The 16,751-nt window shown below is 40.7% G+C and overlaps 4 protein-coding genes and 1 non-coding gene across 6 annotated transcripts; all 5 read right to left on the minus strand.

The window, feature by feature from the left end:
- Positions 1-2,893: 2,893 nt before the first annotated feature.
- On the minus strand, positions 2,894-4,443 carry LOC106384224. Its single transcript, XM_048746927.1, has 2 exons — positions 3,936-4,443; positions 2,894-3,618 (listed from the first exon to the last, which is right to left on the minus strand). Exons 1-2 carry the CDS (start codon positions 4,038-4,040, stop codon positions 3,004-3,006), a joined length of 720 nt encoding a protein of 239 aa, XP_048602884.1. The 5' UTR covers positions 4,041-4,443; the 3' UTR covers positions 2,894-3,003.
- Positions 4,117-6,911, minus strand: LOC106378670. Its single transcript, XM_048749192.1, has 5 exons — positions 6,883-6,911; positions 5,418-6,804; positions 5,197-5,334; positions 4,487-5,112; positions 4,117-4,408 (listed from the first exon to the last, which is right to left on the minus strand). The coding sequence occupies exons 1-5, from the start codon at positions 6,909-6,911 to the stop codon at positions 4,117-4,119; spliced, it is 2,472 nt and encodes an 823-aa protein (XP_048605149.1).
- Positions 6,912-7,658: 747 nt separating this feature from the next.
- LOC111202709 lies at positions 7,659-12,319 on the minus strand. 2 transcript variants are annotated; one of them, XM_048746929.1, is made up of 6 exons: positions 10,134-12,319; positions 9,848-10,054; positions 9,167-9,766; positions 8,766-9,098; positions 8,325-8,678; positions 7,659-8,220 (listed from the first exon to the last, which is right to left on the minus strand). In XM_048746929.1, exons 3-6 carry the CDS (start codon positions 9,374-9,376, stop codon positions 7,939-7,941), a joined length of 1,179 nt encoding a protein of 392 aa, XP_048602886.1. In that variant the 5' UTR covers positions 9,377-9,766; positions 9,848-10,054; positions 10,134-12,319; the 3' UTR covers positions 7,659-7,938. The 2 variants fall into 2 exon arrangements, with proteins under 2 accessions (XP_048602886.1, XP_048602885.1); XM_048746928.1 differs by having other exon boundaries at positions 9,848-12,319.
- On the minus strand, positions 9,665-10,935 carry LOC106378668 (nucleolin-like). The gene is made up of 4 exons (XM_048749193.1): positions 10,395-10,935; positions 10,134-10,246; positions 9,848-10,054; positions 9,665-9,766 (listed from the first exon to the last, which is right to left on the minus strand). The coding sequence occupies exons 1-4, from the start codon at positions 10,933-10,935 to the stop codon at positions 9,665-9,667; spliced, it is 963 nt and encodes a 320-aa protein (XP_048605150.1).
- A 471-nt stretch (positions 12,320-12,790) lies between the features above and the next one.
- Positions 12,791-12,897, minus strand: LOC125582767. The gene has a single exon (XR_007320221.1). It is a non-coding gene; the product is annotated as a small nucleolar RNA R71 (small nucleolar RNA).
- Between the last annotated feature and the right edge of the window lie 3,854 nt (positions 12,898-16,751).

The raw sequence follows: 16,751 nt of genomic DNA on the forward strand, positions 1-16,751 counted from the left end.
AAATCTCGTTGGTTCGGACCATTCACAGTAACAGGCGTAAAACCCTCCGGAGCCATAACTCTAAAAAGTAATAAAGGGGATGAGTTTACAGTAAACGGCCAACGAGTGTAACAATATTGGGCCAAACCGCCAGCAAATCAGCCCATTTTTTTGTAGAACCCCTTGATAACTAGTTTATTCGGGAAGTCGAGCTAAAGACTCTAAATTTAAGCGATGAATGGGAGGCAACCCATTTTCTAAAAAAAAAAAAAAAATTTTATTAATTATTTATATTCTTATCTGTATTTATATCTTATTATTAGTCTAATATTAGTAGTAATAGAAATTAGGAGTAGTTTATGTGGAGAAATATCGATCGATGTAACTGTCTTGCCATCGATCGATGCAGACATATCGAGGGTGAACCTCATTTAACTCGATATGCGCCTCCGACTCTCATTCCCGAAACCCTAACGAAATCAAAACCTCTCTTTTCTATCTCGATTCTTGACGGAATTTTCTCTGTTTCTCGCCCTAATCCACTAGATTTCTCATTCTCTGTCTGTTTAGTTCATTCACTCACCCGATCTACAAGGTTTGACTTCAAAATTCTCTTTTTAGGAATTTTTATTGTTGCATTTTAAGATGAACTAGAACTTATGATTAGGCGCGGATTTGGGATGGTTTTGCAGTTTCTAACGATTATCTAGTGTTAGGATCGTGGATTTTATGCTGTTAATGCCTTGAAAGTGCGATTTGGAATTGAGTGATCTTTGCAGGTTTCGCGATTCGACATCGATCGACGCGAATTCTACATCGTCGATCGATACCCTCATTGTCGACTAATTCTTAATGACATATATCGATCGATGCCTCACACACTTCATCGATCGATATTACAATATATCGACAACACTATCTCACTTCTACTCTATTTTCTGCTTGTTCTCAGATGAGTTCAGACTCGTACGCAGAGAGACGTGAGAGGAGGACAAAGAGGAGACACGACAAAGCCAGCTCCTCCATACATCACAGCGACCCTTGGCCTCGTGACGACAAAACACCTATCGACACTTTCGAGGAGTTCGCTGACCCGAAGAATGCGGTCAACAGCACGGAGTGCATCAACCGCGTGATCAAGGACGAGTGGGACGACTACGACAGCTTGTTCTACAATGCTTGGCGTCTCTATCGAGCCCACACGGTTCATCGACCCATGCATCTTACAGAAGCTCCGGATCGAGTCAGACATCAAGGAGATGATCACGCAGCTCGGACTTGGCACCATGGCAACTCGCGTATACGATCTCCACGTCGACATGGTCTGACAGTTTATGGCCACAGTCGAGCTCACCTACAGCACCTCAAAGGCGAGGGTAGCAGGAGATGGTACACTGACCTTCTTCGCCAGGGGAATCCGATACAAGATCTCCATCACCGAGCTCTGCCGCATCTACGGTTTCAATGAGGCTGCAGCTGCGGTCAGGATTCCACCCTTCCTAGGCCTCGATGGATTCTGGGAGATTATTGGTACGGGGGCGTGGAACTCCAACTCCGCTACGCAGACAGAAATCCATTACCCCACCCTCCGGTAATTTCTACGGGTTCTTGCAAACAAGTTGGTTTGCAAGATGGAGCCCAACAAGGTCAGGATACAGGAGCTCACACTACTCTTTTGTGGAGTAAACGGCTTGGTAGACCTGACTCATCTCGATGAGAATGGCAACGTGGTGACTCCAAACCCCGGAGCCATTTTTGCTGCGTACTTGGTGGACCTGAAGAAGAAGCCCTTCACGGGCAAAGGCAGGAAGAAGGAGACAATTGGGAGTTTGCTGACACCGATCTTTGAGTATCTAGGCATCCGCCTAGATGATATATGGTGTTTTATACATCTTGTATATATGCTTTTAAATTGGTTTTCAAGTCTTTATCGAGTCTTTCTAGTCCTTTTGGAGTCATCACAGGTCTGGAGTTGCATTGGATGGGAGATGGACCAGCTGGAACAAAAGAGGCAGAAAACAATGCAATTTGGTGGTTTTCACGCAGAACAGTCTTGATGACTGTTCCGAGTGACTGTTCCAGCGGCAGAGATTTTTAAAGAAACTACAATCATTACGGGATTTTCCCTAATTATCCTTATTTTCTCTCCCAGCCGCCTGTGGCTTTGATATATCATATTTTCTGTTTCTCTTTACCATTCTACGCTATTCTAGACAGAAGAAAACCATTGGAGACTTTTGTGCTTTTGGATTATAAAGGGAGAAGGCTCCATCTCTCTCACCATAGAGAAGATTATCCTAAACCCTCTTTCTATCTGTTTTATTATGCAGTTTCATTCAGGATCTATGTCTTTGATTGCTTGCATCATGATTGAGTAGTGATCTAGCTCGCCTAGGGTTTTTAGGGTGTTGAAATATGAGCTAAACATAGATAAGCTATTCTTGATTATTCTTCATCCATACTATTCTTAAGGCTTCCATTAATCTGATCACTTGATGTTAGATCCTAAGTTTATCGCCTAGCTAACCGCTTAGGAGATAGCTTGACATGTATTGAATGAGCTTAGCACTACAGGAAATGTGGTTAGTAATAGCGGACGAAAAGCGCTATCATTTTGGTTTAATAGCGTTTCCTTGGACGCTCTGACATCACCCATTATAAAAAGTCCAACCCTTTTAATAGCGATTTTCCTCTGTGCTATTACTAAGTGTATAACAATAGCGCTTTTGTGTTCGCAATTGTTAGTATTTATAATAACGTTTAATAAATGTTATTAGAACCAAATAATTTTATTTTTTCCTAGTAGCAAAGATAGCAAATGTTTCGTGTTATTAATTAGTTTTATAATTATCCCAAAATTAATTAATAATAATTATTGAATTGATTTTTAAATAATTAATTCGAAAATATGAAATAAAAACAATATAAATTATTAAAATTCCAAAAATCAATATAATTATTCAAATCCCATAACACAACATTATCACATTCATACAAACCATCACACAAGCATACAACATATCATCAATCTACCACTAATAAACCTTCACAATCATCCCTAACATATACACTATCATCATCCATATCATCACCCATATCATCAACTTCTTGGACAGGTAAAGGAGCACCACCTAAATCCTCTTCTGTTTCCAACTCATGATAACCTCTAGGTGGTGCTCTCATAACAACATACCAATTTGAAGCATCATCCTCCCTAGAGTAGAAAACCTGTTTCGCTTGAGAAGGTAGAATGAATGGATCTTTCAAATAGGCTGCTTGGTTCATATGAAGGTTAACAAGAGTGAAGCCATCTTCTTCCTTCACACCATTCGCTGTGTTTGCCCAGTTGCATCTAAAGAGTGGCACTTTGAACATGTGATAGTCGATGACCAAAATCTCCTTTATCACTCCATAGTATGTAATCATATCCGCGACCTGTCTCATATCTCTTGCACTTGATCTACACATGCTAAAGGCTTCATAAGTTACTCCACTGTTTTGTGTCTTCAGCTTGACCGCATCAGTATGAAACCGTTGGCCATTGATGATGAATCCTTTATGTGCTAAAGCAACATTTCTTGGTCCAAATGCCAACCACCTTATCTCCTTAGAATGACTATCTTTTGAGTCTAAATGAATCTGCCGCAGGAAATCAGAGGATTATCATCAAGCCGAGGTACTTAAATTATAATCAAAACATGATAATATGTACCACGAAACCAATCATCAATCTACAAGCTAACCAGTCATAAAAATACTAAAAATCCAGACAGTTTCATCAAGCTATAAGCTACTCAGACATCAATTCGCTAAAATATGGACATGTTCTTCAAGATACAAACCAGGCATCATGATACAAGCTAACTAGTCATCACCAAACAAGCTAACCAGTCATCACCAAACAAGCTAACCAGTATTTACAATAATAATCAAGAAAAGAATTTGGAGTTTGTAACCTTATTTTTAAGCCATTCTGTAAAGTGTTCAGTATGGTTTTTCCATAACAAAGTTTCATTTTTAGCCAATCGAGCATCCTTAGCTTGCAACTCTTCCAAATGCATCCTGATTTTAAATTAAACAACAGTATATGAAAATGAAATTATGAGTAAAACAAGTAGAAGAAACATAGAGAATTACTTACTCAAGAAAGGGATCCAAAGATGCCATGTTCATTAGCACATATCGATGTGCAATGTCTCTATCTTTATCTGACAGGGTAACCTCTATACCCTTCTGCAGAGGTCGGCCTTCAACCACCATTCTATCAGCCTCAACATCTTCATTACGATTAACTGCTTCTTGAACTGGTACTGATTCTTTAAGGAACTCTAAACAAAATGCAACACATTCTCCAGCTAAATACGCCTCAGCCATACATGCTTCTGGCCTTGCATAATTCTTAACAAAAGCCTTTAGTGTTTTCATGTACCTATAACTCAGGAAATATGAATATTAGTCAAACATCATTGTGGGAAGTGGATATATTGAAGAGAGATGTTGATCAAACCTTTCGAAGGGATACATCCATCGGAAGTGAACTGGTCCTCCCAACCGTGCCTCTCTTGATAAATGTAGTGGAAGGTGAAACATGATATCAAAAAGGGCTGGAGGGAAGAAGCGCTCCAGCTGACACATTGTCTCCACAAACTCTGTCTCCATGGATATAAGTTTCTCTGGGTCAATGATGCGCTGACACAACCTGTTGAAGTAACTGCATAATCTATTTATGGCTATCCTAGGACCCCTATGTAACAACCCTCTTAATGCAGCTGGTAACAAGTTCTGTACTAAGACATGATGATCATGCGACTTTAAACTACCAATATTTGGAGGGTTAACTGAAACACTATTCGCAATATTACCACAATAACCATCAGGGCCTCTAAACTTAGCTAACCTTTGGCAGAAAATGGTCTTCTCTCTCTTCGATAACCAGTAGGCAGCAGGAGGTAAGTATGTTTTCTTTCCCCTCACCTCTGTGTGCAAGTGCTTTCTGATTCCAATATCTTCTAAGTCTTTTCTTGCTTTCAACCCATCTTTTGACTTCGCACTTTGCATCAACAGAGACAATATAGCATCGGACACATTCTTTTCTACGTGCATAACATCAATATTGTGACGAACAGGCAACTCCTAACACATTAAACAAGAAACTGTTAGACATATTGATCTCTTCTTCCAGTAATCAGATAATATAGGTCAGTTACTATAGTTTACCTTCCAGTAAGGTAGATCAAAGAATATTGATCTCTTCTTCCACCGCCATAGTTCATTTGATTCTTCACACTCTTCTTCTTGTAACCTCTCATCATCTTCCAACTCTAGTCTTTTCCTTTTTTTTCCTTCTCTAGAGGTCTACCAAAATCATTCGTAAAAGCTTGTAGTGTCTCATATATCTCAGCGCCTGTTTGTATCCTATTAGCATTCCCTTCCTCCACAGTGTTGTCAAACCAAGCTTTTTTATATCTGTAACGATGGCCAGGCGGTAGTCTCCTTCTGTTACTCATGTAGACAAACTTGCGGCTAAACTTAAGCCACCTTGCAGGTGTATCCTTTCCACATACATTGCAGGCTTGTTTCCCCTTTACTTTACATCCAGACAGTGTTCCTAAGGCTGGATAGTCACTGATACTCCAAAGCAGCAAGGCTCTGAGATTAAAGTTCTCCTTCGCAAATGAGTCATACACTTCAATACCCTCAGCCCACAAATCCTTTAGATCGTCTATCAGTGGTGCTAGGTAAACATCAATGTTGTTACCAGGAGCAGTAGGACCAGGGATCAACAAAGTCAGCATTATATTCTCAGCCTTCATACACATGGTTGGAGGCGTGTTATAGTTCACTAACAACACTGGCCATGTGCTGTGATTGGTGCTTTGCATGGAGAAAGGGTTCATCCCATCTGTAGAAATCCCAAGTCGAAGATTCCGTGGATCAGCAGCAAAGTCTGGCCATTTAGCATTCACTTGTGCCCAAGAGATAGAATCAACAGGGTGCCGCATTGTACCATCTTCAGTGGCATTGGTATAGTGCCAACGCAGATCTTCAGCCATCCTTTGTGATCTAAACATCCTCCTAAACCTGTCCTTGATTGGAAAATATCTAAGGACCTTTGCCGGAATCCCCACCTTTAACTCATTACTGTGCTTATCCATTTCCCATCTTGAAACTTTGCATCTTGGACAGCTTTCTAGGTTCTCATACTCCTTCCTATACAATATGCAATCATTCTTGCAAGCATGAATACTGTCGTAGCCGAACCCAAAGATCTTCAGAAATTTTTTGATTGCAGCTAAACTCTTGGGAAGAACATTGTCTTCAGGTAGCAAATCCTCAAGTAAAACCAACAGCTGATCAAAGTAGTTCTCCGACACACCACTTTTAACCTTGAATCTGTAAAGTCCCATGATAGCTGAAACCTTTGTGTGCTTGAGACAATCCGAGTATAATGGCGTTTGAGCGTCTCTGAGCTTTTTCTTAAACTCAATTTCCTCTGGTGCTTCATCGTCTTCGTTGTCAGTTGTCGGGTTTGGACCACCTTCGTCCATGGAGAATATTGTCTTAAACAAATCAAACGCCTCTGTTTCATATTGAAGAACACTGTCTTCTGCAGAATCTCTTTTTTCTCCATGAATACTCCAACGAGAACTCTTATACTTCTTATCCATACCCCTAATCACCAAATGCTCCACAATTTTATCCAGTGACTGATGGCTCAGATTGCGGCAGTCTCTACAAGGGCATAGCATTTCAGACAGACTTCCCAATCTTTTTGCGGACGAATTCACAAAATTAGTTGCTCCTTCTGAATACTCGTGGCTATTCCTACAAGAATCAGACAAAAGAAGTTAGCTTTATTTCAATCGGCGAGTAGAAATGAGATCGAGGGATTTTAGGTTATACCTTGGAAGCCAAATCCACGACTTATCCATTTGCTTACTTTCAATCGGCGAATACATGAACAGCTGGGTTGATTTTAGCTCAAGAGATACATGTGCTTTCTTTAGGGTTTTTTCGATTTTAGATCGTGAGACAGAAAGGAGTTTCGACAGAAAGAGAGATGTTGTGTTCTGAAATTTTCCGAGTGCAAACAGAGACAGAAAAAAATGAACGGTTGTGATCAAAGATTTGGAGAGACGGTCTATGATTAATCCGAGTGCAATCTTAGTAGTTGCTCCTCATTGGCTCAAAAAATAAAAGGAATGGCTAAGATTGAAGTTGGGAAGACACATCCATCGGCATATGGTTTGCCACGTCTGCAATCTTGGAGGTTACTCCTTATTGGCTCAAGGTATTAATTTCGTTTGAAATCTGGAAATTAATATATAAATATGATTTTGAAGCAAAAAAAAATTAAATTAAATCTTAAAAATCAAATATTCAGTTTTCCTATTTTACAAAAAAAAATTGTATGAATATAAATTTTTATGTGAGCTTTTATAAGATTGATCATTCTAGCTCATATGCTCATAAACACTACTACTTATTTGTATGTACAAAGGCTTTAGGGTATAGGGTTTGAACAAATGAGTGTTTATAAAATTTATAACTAATCAGTTTTGTGAAATTAAGATTACAATATCCTTTTAAGAATGAACAAAATTGTGAAATCAAGTACAATTAGGGTATAGGGTATAGGTTTGTACTTTAGGGTTTAGGGATTTCACTTTAGGGTATAGGATTTTAATTTTTGGTCTTCCCGTCTGTGGATTTAATTTTTAAAGCTTATGGTTTAATGTAAAATTATGCACTTAAGGGTATAGGGGTTAACAAGCTAAACATTTTCACACATAACCTTATATCATAATATAACACATAATTTTTGTTTTTTTGTCTGCTAACTGTTACATAATATCATACATGATTTCAACCGAGTAAAAAAGTACCTAAACATTCGATCACACACTAGAAATACATAGCCGATGAGAACCAACTTGAAAAATGTTTCAGACGACAATTTTAGACAAACTTGATTTTGTCATTTGGCCATGCCACAACCGAACCCATTGCATCAGATATGTATTCAATCTCTGAATTTGGCCTCCAGACTTTTGCATCACCGATCTTAGCCACATCAATCCACACCTTGCTTGCATTTGGACCTAGGGGTACAAAGTGGCACAACTCATTCGGATCCGTTGAAGCTACCCTTCCTTCAGCTACCTTACGTCCAGAGTTGTTGCAATCCAAGAGAGTGCACTTCTGCTTCGGACTTCTGGTCGAACTAGTGCTGCCTGGACTCTACAACTCAAACAAGATGACAGAAGCAAGTTCCAACATCAATCAAGGACGCAACATCAATCATCAGGCAAATAAAAAAATTTAACTTCATGTCAATTACATACCACTGCTTTTTTCTTGGCTGGCTTCGAAGGTGATGCTATTTTCTTCCCTGCACATTTAGTTGGTGTTACTTCTGTAGCAGGTGTAGGCATGACTTCAACCTTTAGGACTGGCCATGCTATTTTCTCGCTAAGTGCATCACCAATCAAGAACATATCAGCGGTTGGCCTCCACAAATATGCTTGATCATTGAACACCTTCACTACTTCGACACTAACAGCATTGGGACCCAGAGGTATGTTGTTAACCATGTCTTTGGATTTTGAAGAGCACACGAGACCTTCAGCAATGACCTCGTCCTCATCATTGGTCCAATCATATATCTTGCATCTTCGATATTCACCTTCCTTGCTTTGCTAAAACAAGATTTGAAATTAGAAATTTTAGTAATGATTAGAGATGACTCAATTGTTGTAAGAAGAAAACAAGATTTGAAAATTTACCATAGATAAATCTTCAGAACAGTTTGGATCCTTATCCAAAATCACTTTATCCATTGGCCAAGATATCTTGTATCCCACAGCTTCATCAAGAGTTAACACATCCGTAGTAGGCCTCCAGAGTGAAGCTGATGCGCTTAGTGCATACTTAACTACGATAGCCACTGCATTAGGACCAATTGGTATACGACCAATTTTGTACTTCGGTTCAGCAGAGCAGAATTCTCCTTCACCAACAACAACATCCTCTGATTCAATCCAATCCAGTATTTGTACTCTGACTCCTTCTTTGAATCCACCACTACTCTCAGATGTTTCAGCATCAACATTACTTTTCTGAGAAAAGGCAACGGAAATCGTAAATGTCTTAAAACTAATTGACCAAAGGTAATGAAAAGGATTACCTTCTTCTCAGCTAATTCTCGCACCATCCCCTTTAACTCTTCAATCTCACTTTTCATTTCTGCAATCTTAGCGTCTCTAAATTGCAGATATGCTAGCTTATTAGCTGTAATCCCTCTACCAAAGCCCCTTACTCGTCCAGGTTTGTCTTTTCCCAAAACCTTGCTCACAGCATCTTCCCTTATGTTATCAGCAGCTGATGTGGAGTCCATCCGACTGTCAAGTGACTGTATTTGTTCCTGATACAATCATTTAAACACAAAATCATTCATTGCCATAGTCTATTAACTATACACAATATACAACTTCCATAATGCTTACAATAGTCTCAGCAAACTGGGGCTTCACAGGTCTGCCATCAGCATGAGTGTGTCCCGCAATCCAAACCTTGGATCTACTCACCTTACTTGGGTCTTTACTCTTTTTTTTCTATATGAAAACAAACATATCTCACTACCATTTTAATCTAACAAGCTGATCTACAATATGTAGATGTTTGACTACTCTTTTACCATATCATCAGCTAAACGAAGCATTCCTTTGCGGCTGGTGGTGTGAGGAATCTGATTTCTTCTCATCGCTCTGTACTTGTTACTCGTTTCCTACAATATAAATATGACATTGATTATATCCATCAGACATGACCTTTAAGGATGAAACTTACTTAGTTGTAGATAACTCACTGTGAAAGATTTGGTAGTCTTACTCTTAACCCAAGTGTTCCACAGTTGAAGGGATGGGATGTTGCTCGGTTTTAAAGCTATTCTCTCAGCTGCAGTCTTCGCCACACGTACTTGTGACACCAGCCTTGACTTCCCAGCCCTCCACACATTTCCCAGCTGCTTGAAAATAACAGCTTTCTGCCACTCTTCTTGCAAGTTAAACCTCCCCTGCATCACAATAATCAAGTTAAACATGTTTATAATTTCATCTTGCGGTTAAACAAAACATACTAATATATATACAAACCTGAATTTCTTCCCACATTGTTGCTTTAGTCGCTGCATCAAGTTTTCTCCAATCGGCAAGTGTAACCGGAACATGTTCCCTCACAAGAGGACCAAGAAACGACGATAGGGTTACTGAACCAGGTCCAACATGCTCACCAATGTCATTGAATGTGACCATAATCTTATCACTGGGATTTTCAGCCACTCTACGCAACTTTGTAGGTCCTCTTTTTTTTTTTTTTTGAAACTTCCTCCCCTGCTAGCTTAACTCCTTCAGTACTAGGAATCTCATCATCTTGCGCAGTGCCATCTTCTTCCATATCGCGAGCTTCTTCTTCGCAAGCTTCCTCTTCGTTCCCTTTCTCATTAAGAACTCCATCATCTTCCATATTGGCCGGTTCTTCTTCATTCTCTTTCCCATTGAGATCTCCATTTTCTTCATTCTCTTTCCCATTGACATCGCCATCTTCTTCATCCTCTTTCCCATTAACATCCTCTTCATCGTCTTTATCTTCTTCAGACATTGACTTCTCAGCCTGACCATCTTCTACTTCATCATCCTGAGTAGGTGTTACATCTTGTACTTCATCATCCTTAGGAAGTGTAACATCTTCTATGTAATCATCTTCAGCAGCCACTTTCTTGATTCTACTACTTCTTCTCGTTGGCGTTAAAACTAAATTCTTTTTAGGGGACGCCGTTTTCTTTGCTGTTCTTTTCTTCACTTTTAGTTGCGGTGCCTTGTCCTCTTGATCTACTACCTCCAAGCCTTGATTACGTTTACTCCGACGAGAACCAACTTGTCCTCTTGTCTTTGCCATTTCTGAAACTGATAAACAAATCCAAAATCAAATCAAGCCATTCGATCAAAAAATCTAAACCCAAAATCAAATCGAAACCTTCAATCATATTCAAAATCAAACTAAAACCCACAATCATATTCAAAACCTAATCGAAACCCACAATCATATTCAAAACCTAATCGAAACCTAATCGAAACCCACAATCAAAATCGAATCATGTGTTAACGCGGACATGCATGTGAAAAGAGATTTGAATCAAAGAGAAACCCAAAATCAAAGAGATTCGACTCGAGAGAACCAGTCTCTATTCTAAACTCAGAATCAAATCGAAACTCATACCAATTGAAGCTTCGACTCGAGAGAACTCTGAAGAACTTCGATGAGTCGGTTTTGATTTTGAGGAATGTGAAGAGAGTGAAGTGAAGAGAATGAAGTCTCGGTTTCGATTAATACTTAAGTTATTTTTAATATATTTTTTCATATACGATAGCATTTAGTTTTTGATTTGCAATGGTAAGGCGCCTCCACTTACCAAATTAACGCGGCTGAATTATTTTATTTTCCTGCGACTACAAAGATAGCTTATACATTTCAAAAACGCTATTATAAAGGCCCGTGTTTATATACAATAGCAGAGAAGCAAAAAACGCTATGCTACGACGCTATTAATACCCACATTTCCTGTAGTGTAGTATCCCTAATCAGCGAAAGTAGATATTAGGGTAGTAAGTGAACTGATCGGACCTGATCTCTAAGGCTTGCAGTCGTTTCTCATCTCAACGACAGTTAGATGATGGGATCGACCAGCAAAGAGATCACCACCACGACAGTGGGGTGTTCCAGCTGAGTGATCCGAGTTCTAGAAAGCACTTCATCGCGCTTGAATAATTGTTTGGCTCTCGCTCAACACCCAATGAAATACCCTAGGCTAGCTTCTTGTTAAATTGAATCAAACTCTAGTTTACTTGTTTTCCGCGTCACCAATTGAATTGAAAACCATTTTCTTCTTAGCTTGTCATTGAAATTTATAAGAGTAAAGTGTAGACTGGTCCTCTGGATTGAATCTAAAGTACTATAATCACAACTGTTAACTTGGCAGTAGCAAAGATTCATATTTAGTGTATCAAGTTTTTGCGCCATTGCCGGGGACCAGATTTTTTTTACCTCTACTTTTCAGTTTAATTTTAAGTCTAAGATATCTAACTCGCCTCTGTTTCTTTGTCACAGCTAATGATCCAGGTGCATGACCAGTAGACATACTCGGAGCAACGCACAAGGACCATTGCATCAGCTCACCAACGAATAACTAGCGAGATTAGAACGTCAGAACCGTCAACAACCAAGGCAAACTGACACCACTATGGGTGATCACGCCAATCAGGATGATCTCGCTGCGGCTGTGGCATTCATGCAGCAGCAGATGCAACAAATGCAGCAGACCATCCAAGCTCAGCATGATGCTGCTGAACAGGCTGCTCTCGCGCAGAAGGAACAACAGGCGCAGACTGTTCCAATCGGGCAGAGAAACCTTCGGCGTAACATCCCTACTACGCGCTCTGCCATTGTTCCTCCACTCTGCACCAGGCAGGACTTCGAGATCAAGCCTGCTTTGATTGGTCTAGTACAGAGAAAGGTGTTCTGTGGTCTCTCTACAGAAATTCCAATGGAGCATATTGAGAGGTTCGAAAAAGTCTGTAGTTTCACTCGCGTGAATGGTGTTCCACCAGACTACATCACGTGCATGTTATTCCCATTCTCTCTTGATGGAAAAGCTGCACGGTGGTTGAACTCTCTCCCTACCGGCTCTCTCACTTCATGGGAACAGGTCCGATCAGCGTTCCCCAGCCATTTCTACTCTAAGGCGAGAACAGCTGCATTGAGGAACAAGATCACCTCCTTCAGACAGCTCACTGATGAGCCTTTCTGCGACACATGGGAGCGCTTCAATGACTATCGCAGAGAATGTCCTCACCATGGATTTGATGATGATTACCTCCTGGACATTTTCTATGATGGAGTGGACTGGAAATACCAAGGTGCTCTGAACTCTGCGAGCAATGGAGACTTCATGACTCAAACCACTGATGGAGCGTTTAAGCTGATTGAGAACATGGCTGCTAGCTCAGCTAATAAGAAAGAGGAGAGTGATTGCTCCATGAAAGGGAACAGTTCTGACACCCAGAAAATAGATGAGCTGACTGCCAAGGTTGATCAGCTACTGAAAAACAACCAAGGGCACGTCTTCAGCATGGAGCAAGCTACGGCCGGACATATTCAGAACTAGAACAAGCGACAACCGCAGAGCAATCAGCAAGCTGTTCCAGCTAACGAGAACAGTCAACCAGATGAGCTGCAAAGTCTGGGTATGATGATGCAACAGCTGTTGCAGGGTCAGCAGGTTCAGGCCAAGGTGTTGAATCAGGTAACCACAGAAATTGACACCAGGATGGGCAATTTCACTGAGCTGAATAACAAGTATGACAATCTTGCGATCCATATGAGAAAGATCGATGTTCAGCTTGCTCAAACAGCTGAGAGTGTCAAGAGGCAACAAGAGACGCTCCCTGGAAGAACTGATAAAAATCCAAAGACTGAGCACTGTAATGCAGTAGAGCAGCCGTTTGCTGAGACTATTCTAGTCGCAGAAGAGAACACAGAGCAGTCTGCTAGCTCTGAAGTGATTGCTCCTAGCGAACCTGCTGAAACTCCACCAGTCCGAGTCTATGTTCCTAAGGTTCCCTATCCAATTCCACCTAGACATCTGATGGATCCCATTGGTGAAGAGCAGCTGATAGGTTTTAACAAGATGGTGAGAAGGCTTCCTAAAGAACTTGCATTCGAAGATGCTCTGCAGATTCGTCCATTGCTCCAGTTCTTTAAAAACTGTAGAGAGACTCAAGAAGAGATCAAGGTCCTCTATACCAGAGCACTGTCTACGCCAGCACTGAAGGTATTGCCTAAGGTTGATGATCCTGGAAAGTTTGTTTTCCCATGTTCCATCGCAGGAACAACCTTCAAGGACGCTCTTTGTGACTCTGGTTCTTGTGTGAATCTCATCTCAAAGGCTATTGTAGACGATTTGGGTATTGCTGATGTTGAGCGTTCTCAGCTGACCCTGACCTTTGCAAACTCTTCCAGAGCAGTCCCATATGGAACCATCCGCAGCCTTCATGTTCAAGTAGGGGAATGCATTGTTCCTGCTGAGTTTCAAGTTGTTGAGATGAACAAGGATCATGAGATGCCTTTGATATTTGGAAGGACATTCATGGCTACTGTTGGAGCAACCATCGATATGCCCAACAAGAGAGTCTGCTTCTCCAACATCAACAAGAAAATTTTCTACAAGGCTGTACCCACCAGATCTTCCTCATCACACGCCTCTTGCATCTCAGTGTTTGATGTAGAAAAGCTGAAGGTTGTTCCAGAGAAGGAGCATGGTGATAAGGGTGAGAGCAGACTGTTCTTTGATGAAGATCCTAGCATTGATCCTACTAAATTCAGAGGGAATTCAAGGGTGAAACAGAAAGTCCAGAAGAAAAGGGTCAAGGGAGATCCTACAATGACTTTGATACCTCTCAAGTGTGATGGGAACTCCATTGAGTATGAGGTAAAGTGCAAGGGTACCTCTAAACCTTTCTCTAAAGTCAGAGCTATTCTCACACATGAGCTGAAGGAGAAAGGAAAAGCAGCTGTGAAAGGGTTGCTGAGCAGAGTTCTGAAGTTGAACATGTCTGATTGTGGAGCTTGTTTTGGAACAAGTCCTCATGATCAACCCGACTGATCCCTGTCACCAAGTCAAGCTAGTGACTTAAACCAAGCGCTTGGTGGGAGGCAACCCACTGGTAAGTGTAAATATAACTTGCTTTTGTTTTTGGTTGCTTATTTTCGTTTTAGTTTATTGAGTTTCAGGTCAAAAAGCATAAAAATTCGTGATACTTCAAAAATTCTGGGTTGCAGAAACGGAACAACCTACCCCCTGAAAAGAGCGGTTGTTCCAAGCGACCATCTGACGACAGAACACCCAGAATTTTCATGGAGCGCCTGCTCCACTCAGGTAAGTATCTCGACCCAAAAAAAAATGTTTATTCTTGTTTTCACCTTCTCTCTGATTTATTTTCACACCAGGGACGTTGTGAAGTAAGTCTGGGGGAGGGTTTTCGTCGTTTACTAACTCGTTTCTTTCTTTTGTTTTTCTTTTGGGTCAATTTGAGTCAGTTTTTATTGAGTCAGTCAAAATTTGTGGGAATTAGGACCTTATTCCGTGTTGATCACTGACCACCTCGTGCTTTAGTTATCTTATTCAGTGACCTTAGCAGTGGCGAAAGACACACATGTGGACCTGGAACACCCTGACATATCTCACTTGATTCTCCAGAAGTTCTCAGCCGATCAGGTTACACTGGGTAGACTTAACTCCACCTTACTTGAACCTAATCTTGACTGAAATTCTTCTTGTTATGGGCATTAGATCAGGGAAACGAGAACACACTCAGGACTTCTTATCCTTTTTATCCATCTTGCTGATCCTGAGTGGCTAGCTCATCTTTAGCTAGTTCCCACCCTGCACCTTAGCCTTTATTCCACCTTCATGCATTTGTTTTTCAGTGTCATATGTGCAGATATGTGCAAAAAGGTCGGAGAGGAAAGGATCAACGCAGCCTCCTACTCGTTACTGCTGCAGAAATTATGTCCGAAAGGAGAACAAGCAGATTAAGGGAGCAACCGCTCTATAACCAATGAACTGTGCAAGGGCAGGGGTGGAGAACCAGAATGGTCGCGAAATCAGAACCACCAGTGGCACTCAGAACGATCATGTATTACCTCCTTCTTCGTCACATCACCATATCAACATTCAAAAAAAAAACGAGATTAATGTGATGGAGAAGGGGAAGAAAGAAAAGAAACATGGAGCCACTGGAAAGGTCGAGCAAGAAGTTGGTACCAAGTATTGAAGAGTGTGTAGTGGAAAGTGGAAAGCAGAACAATCAGTTGCTTGTTCCGTCATCAGAACAGTCGCACCAGATATAGCAAAAACGAGTAGAGGCTGTGGACATCAATGGATCTATCCTCTCTTGCCATTTTGTGTGATATCCTGCATCCTCTTCAATGAAATGGTAGCCCCTAAACACTCTTAACTCCACCATTAAATAGCCTGTTCCACACCTAGACCGTCTACCCTGAATGATGCCTGTGATGAAAAGCTCACGCTACTCTTAAATGAATGTAGGGAGTTCTGTCTCGATAGTGTTGCTTTTTCAGGTTTGAGATGAAGAGTATGGAGCCGATTTTTGAACAGCAGTCAGTGGGGTTCCGGTAAGGGTGTGTTGTCCTAGTTTTACTGCTTGTATGGTTCAGAGATTCGTGGTTAAAGTATGGTTGCTGAGAATAGGAGAGTTCCCACACTTTCAAACCTTTCTCCCTGTTCTTGATACTTGACATTGTTTGAGGACAAACAAGTATCTAAGTCTGGGGGAATTGATATATGGTGTTTTATACATCTTGTATATATGCTTTTAAATTTGTTTTCAAGTCTTTATCGAGTCTTTCTAGTCCTTTTGGAGTCATTACAGGTCTGGAGTTACATTGGATGGGAGATGGACCAGCTGGAACAAAAGAGGCAGAAAACAATGCAATTTGGTGCTTTTCACGCAGAACAGTCTTGATGACTGTTCCGAGTGAGTGTTCCAGCGGCAGAGATTTTTAAGGAAACTACAATCATTACGGGATTTGCCCTAATTATCCATATTTTCTCTCCCAGCCACCTGTGGCTTTGATATATCATATTTTATGTTTCTCTTGACCATTCTACGCTATTCTAGACAGAAGAAAACCAT

This window comes from Brassica napus, chromosome C2 (assembly GCF_020379485.1).
Source record: "Brassica napus cultivar Da-Ae chromosome C2, Da-Ae, whole genome shotgun sequence".
NCBI classification, from domain to species: Eukaryota; Viridiplantae; Streptophyta; class Magnoliopsida; order Brassicales; family Brassicaceae; genus Brassica; species Brassica napus.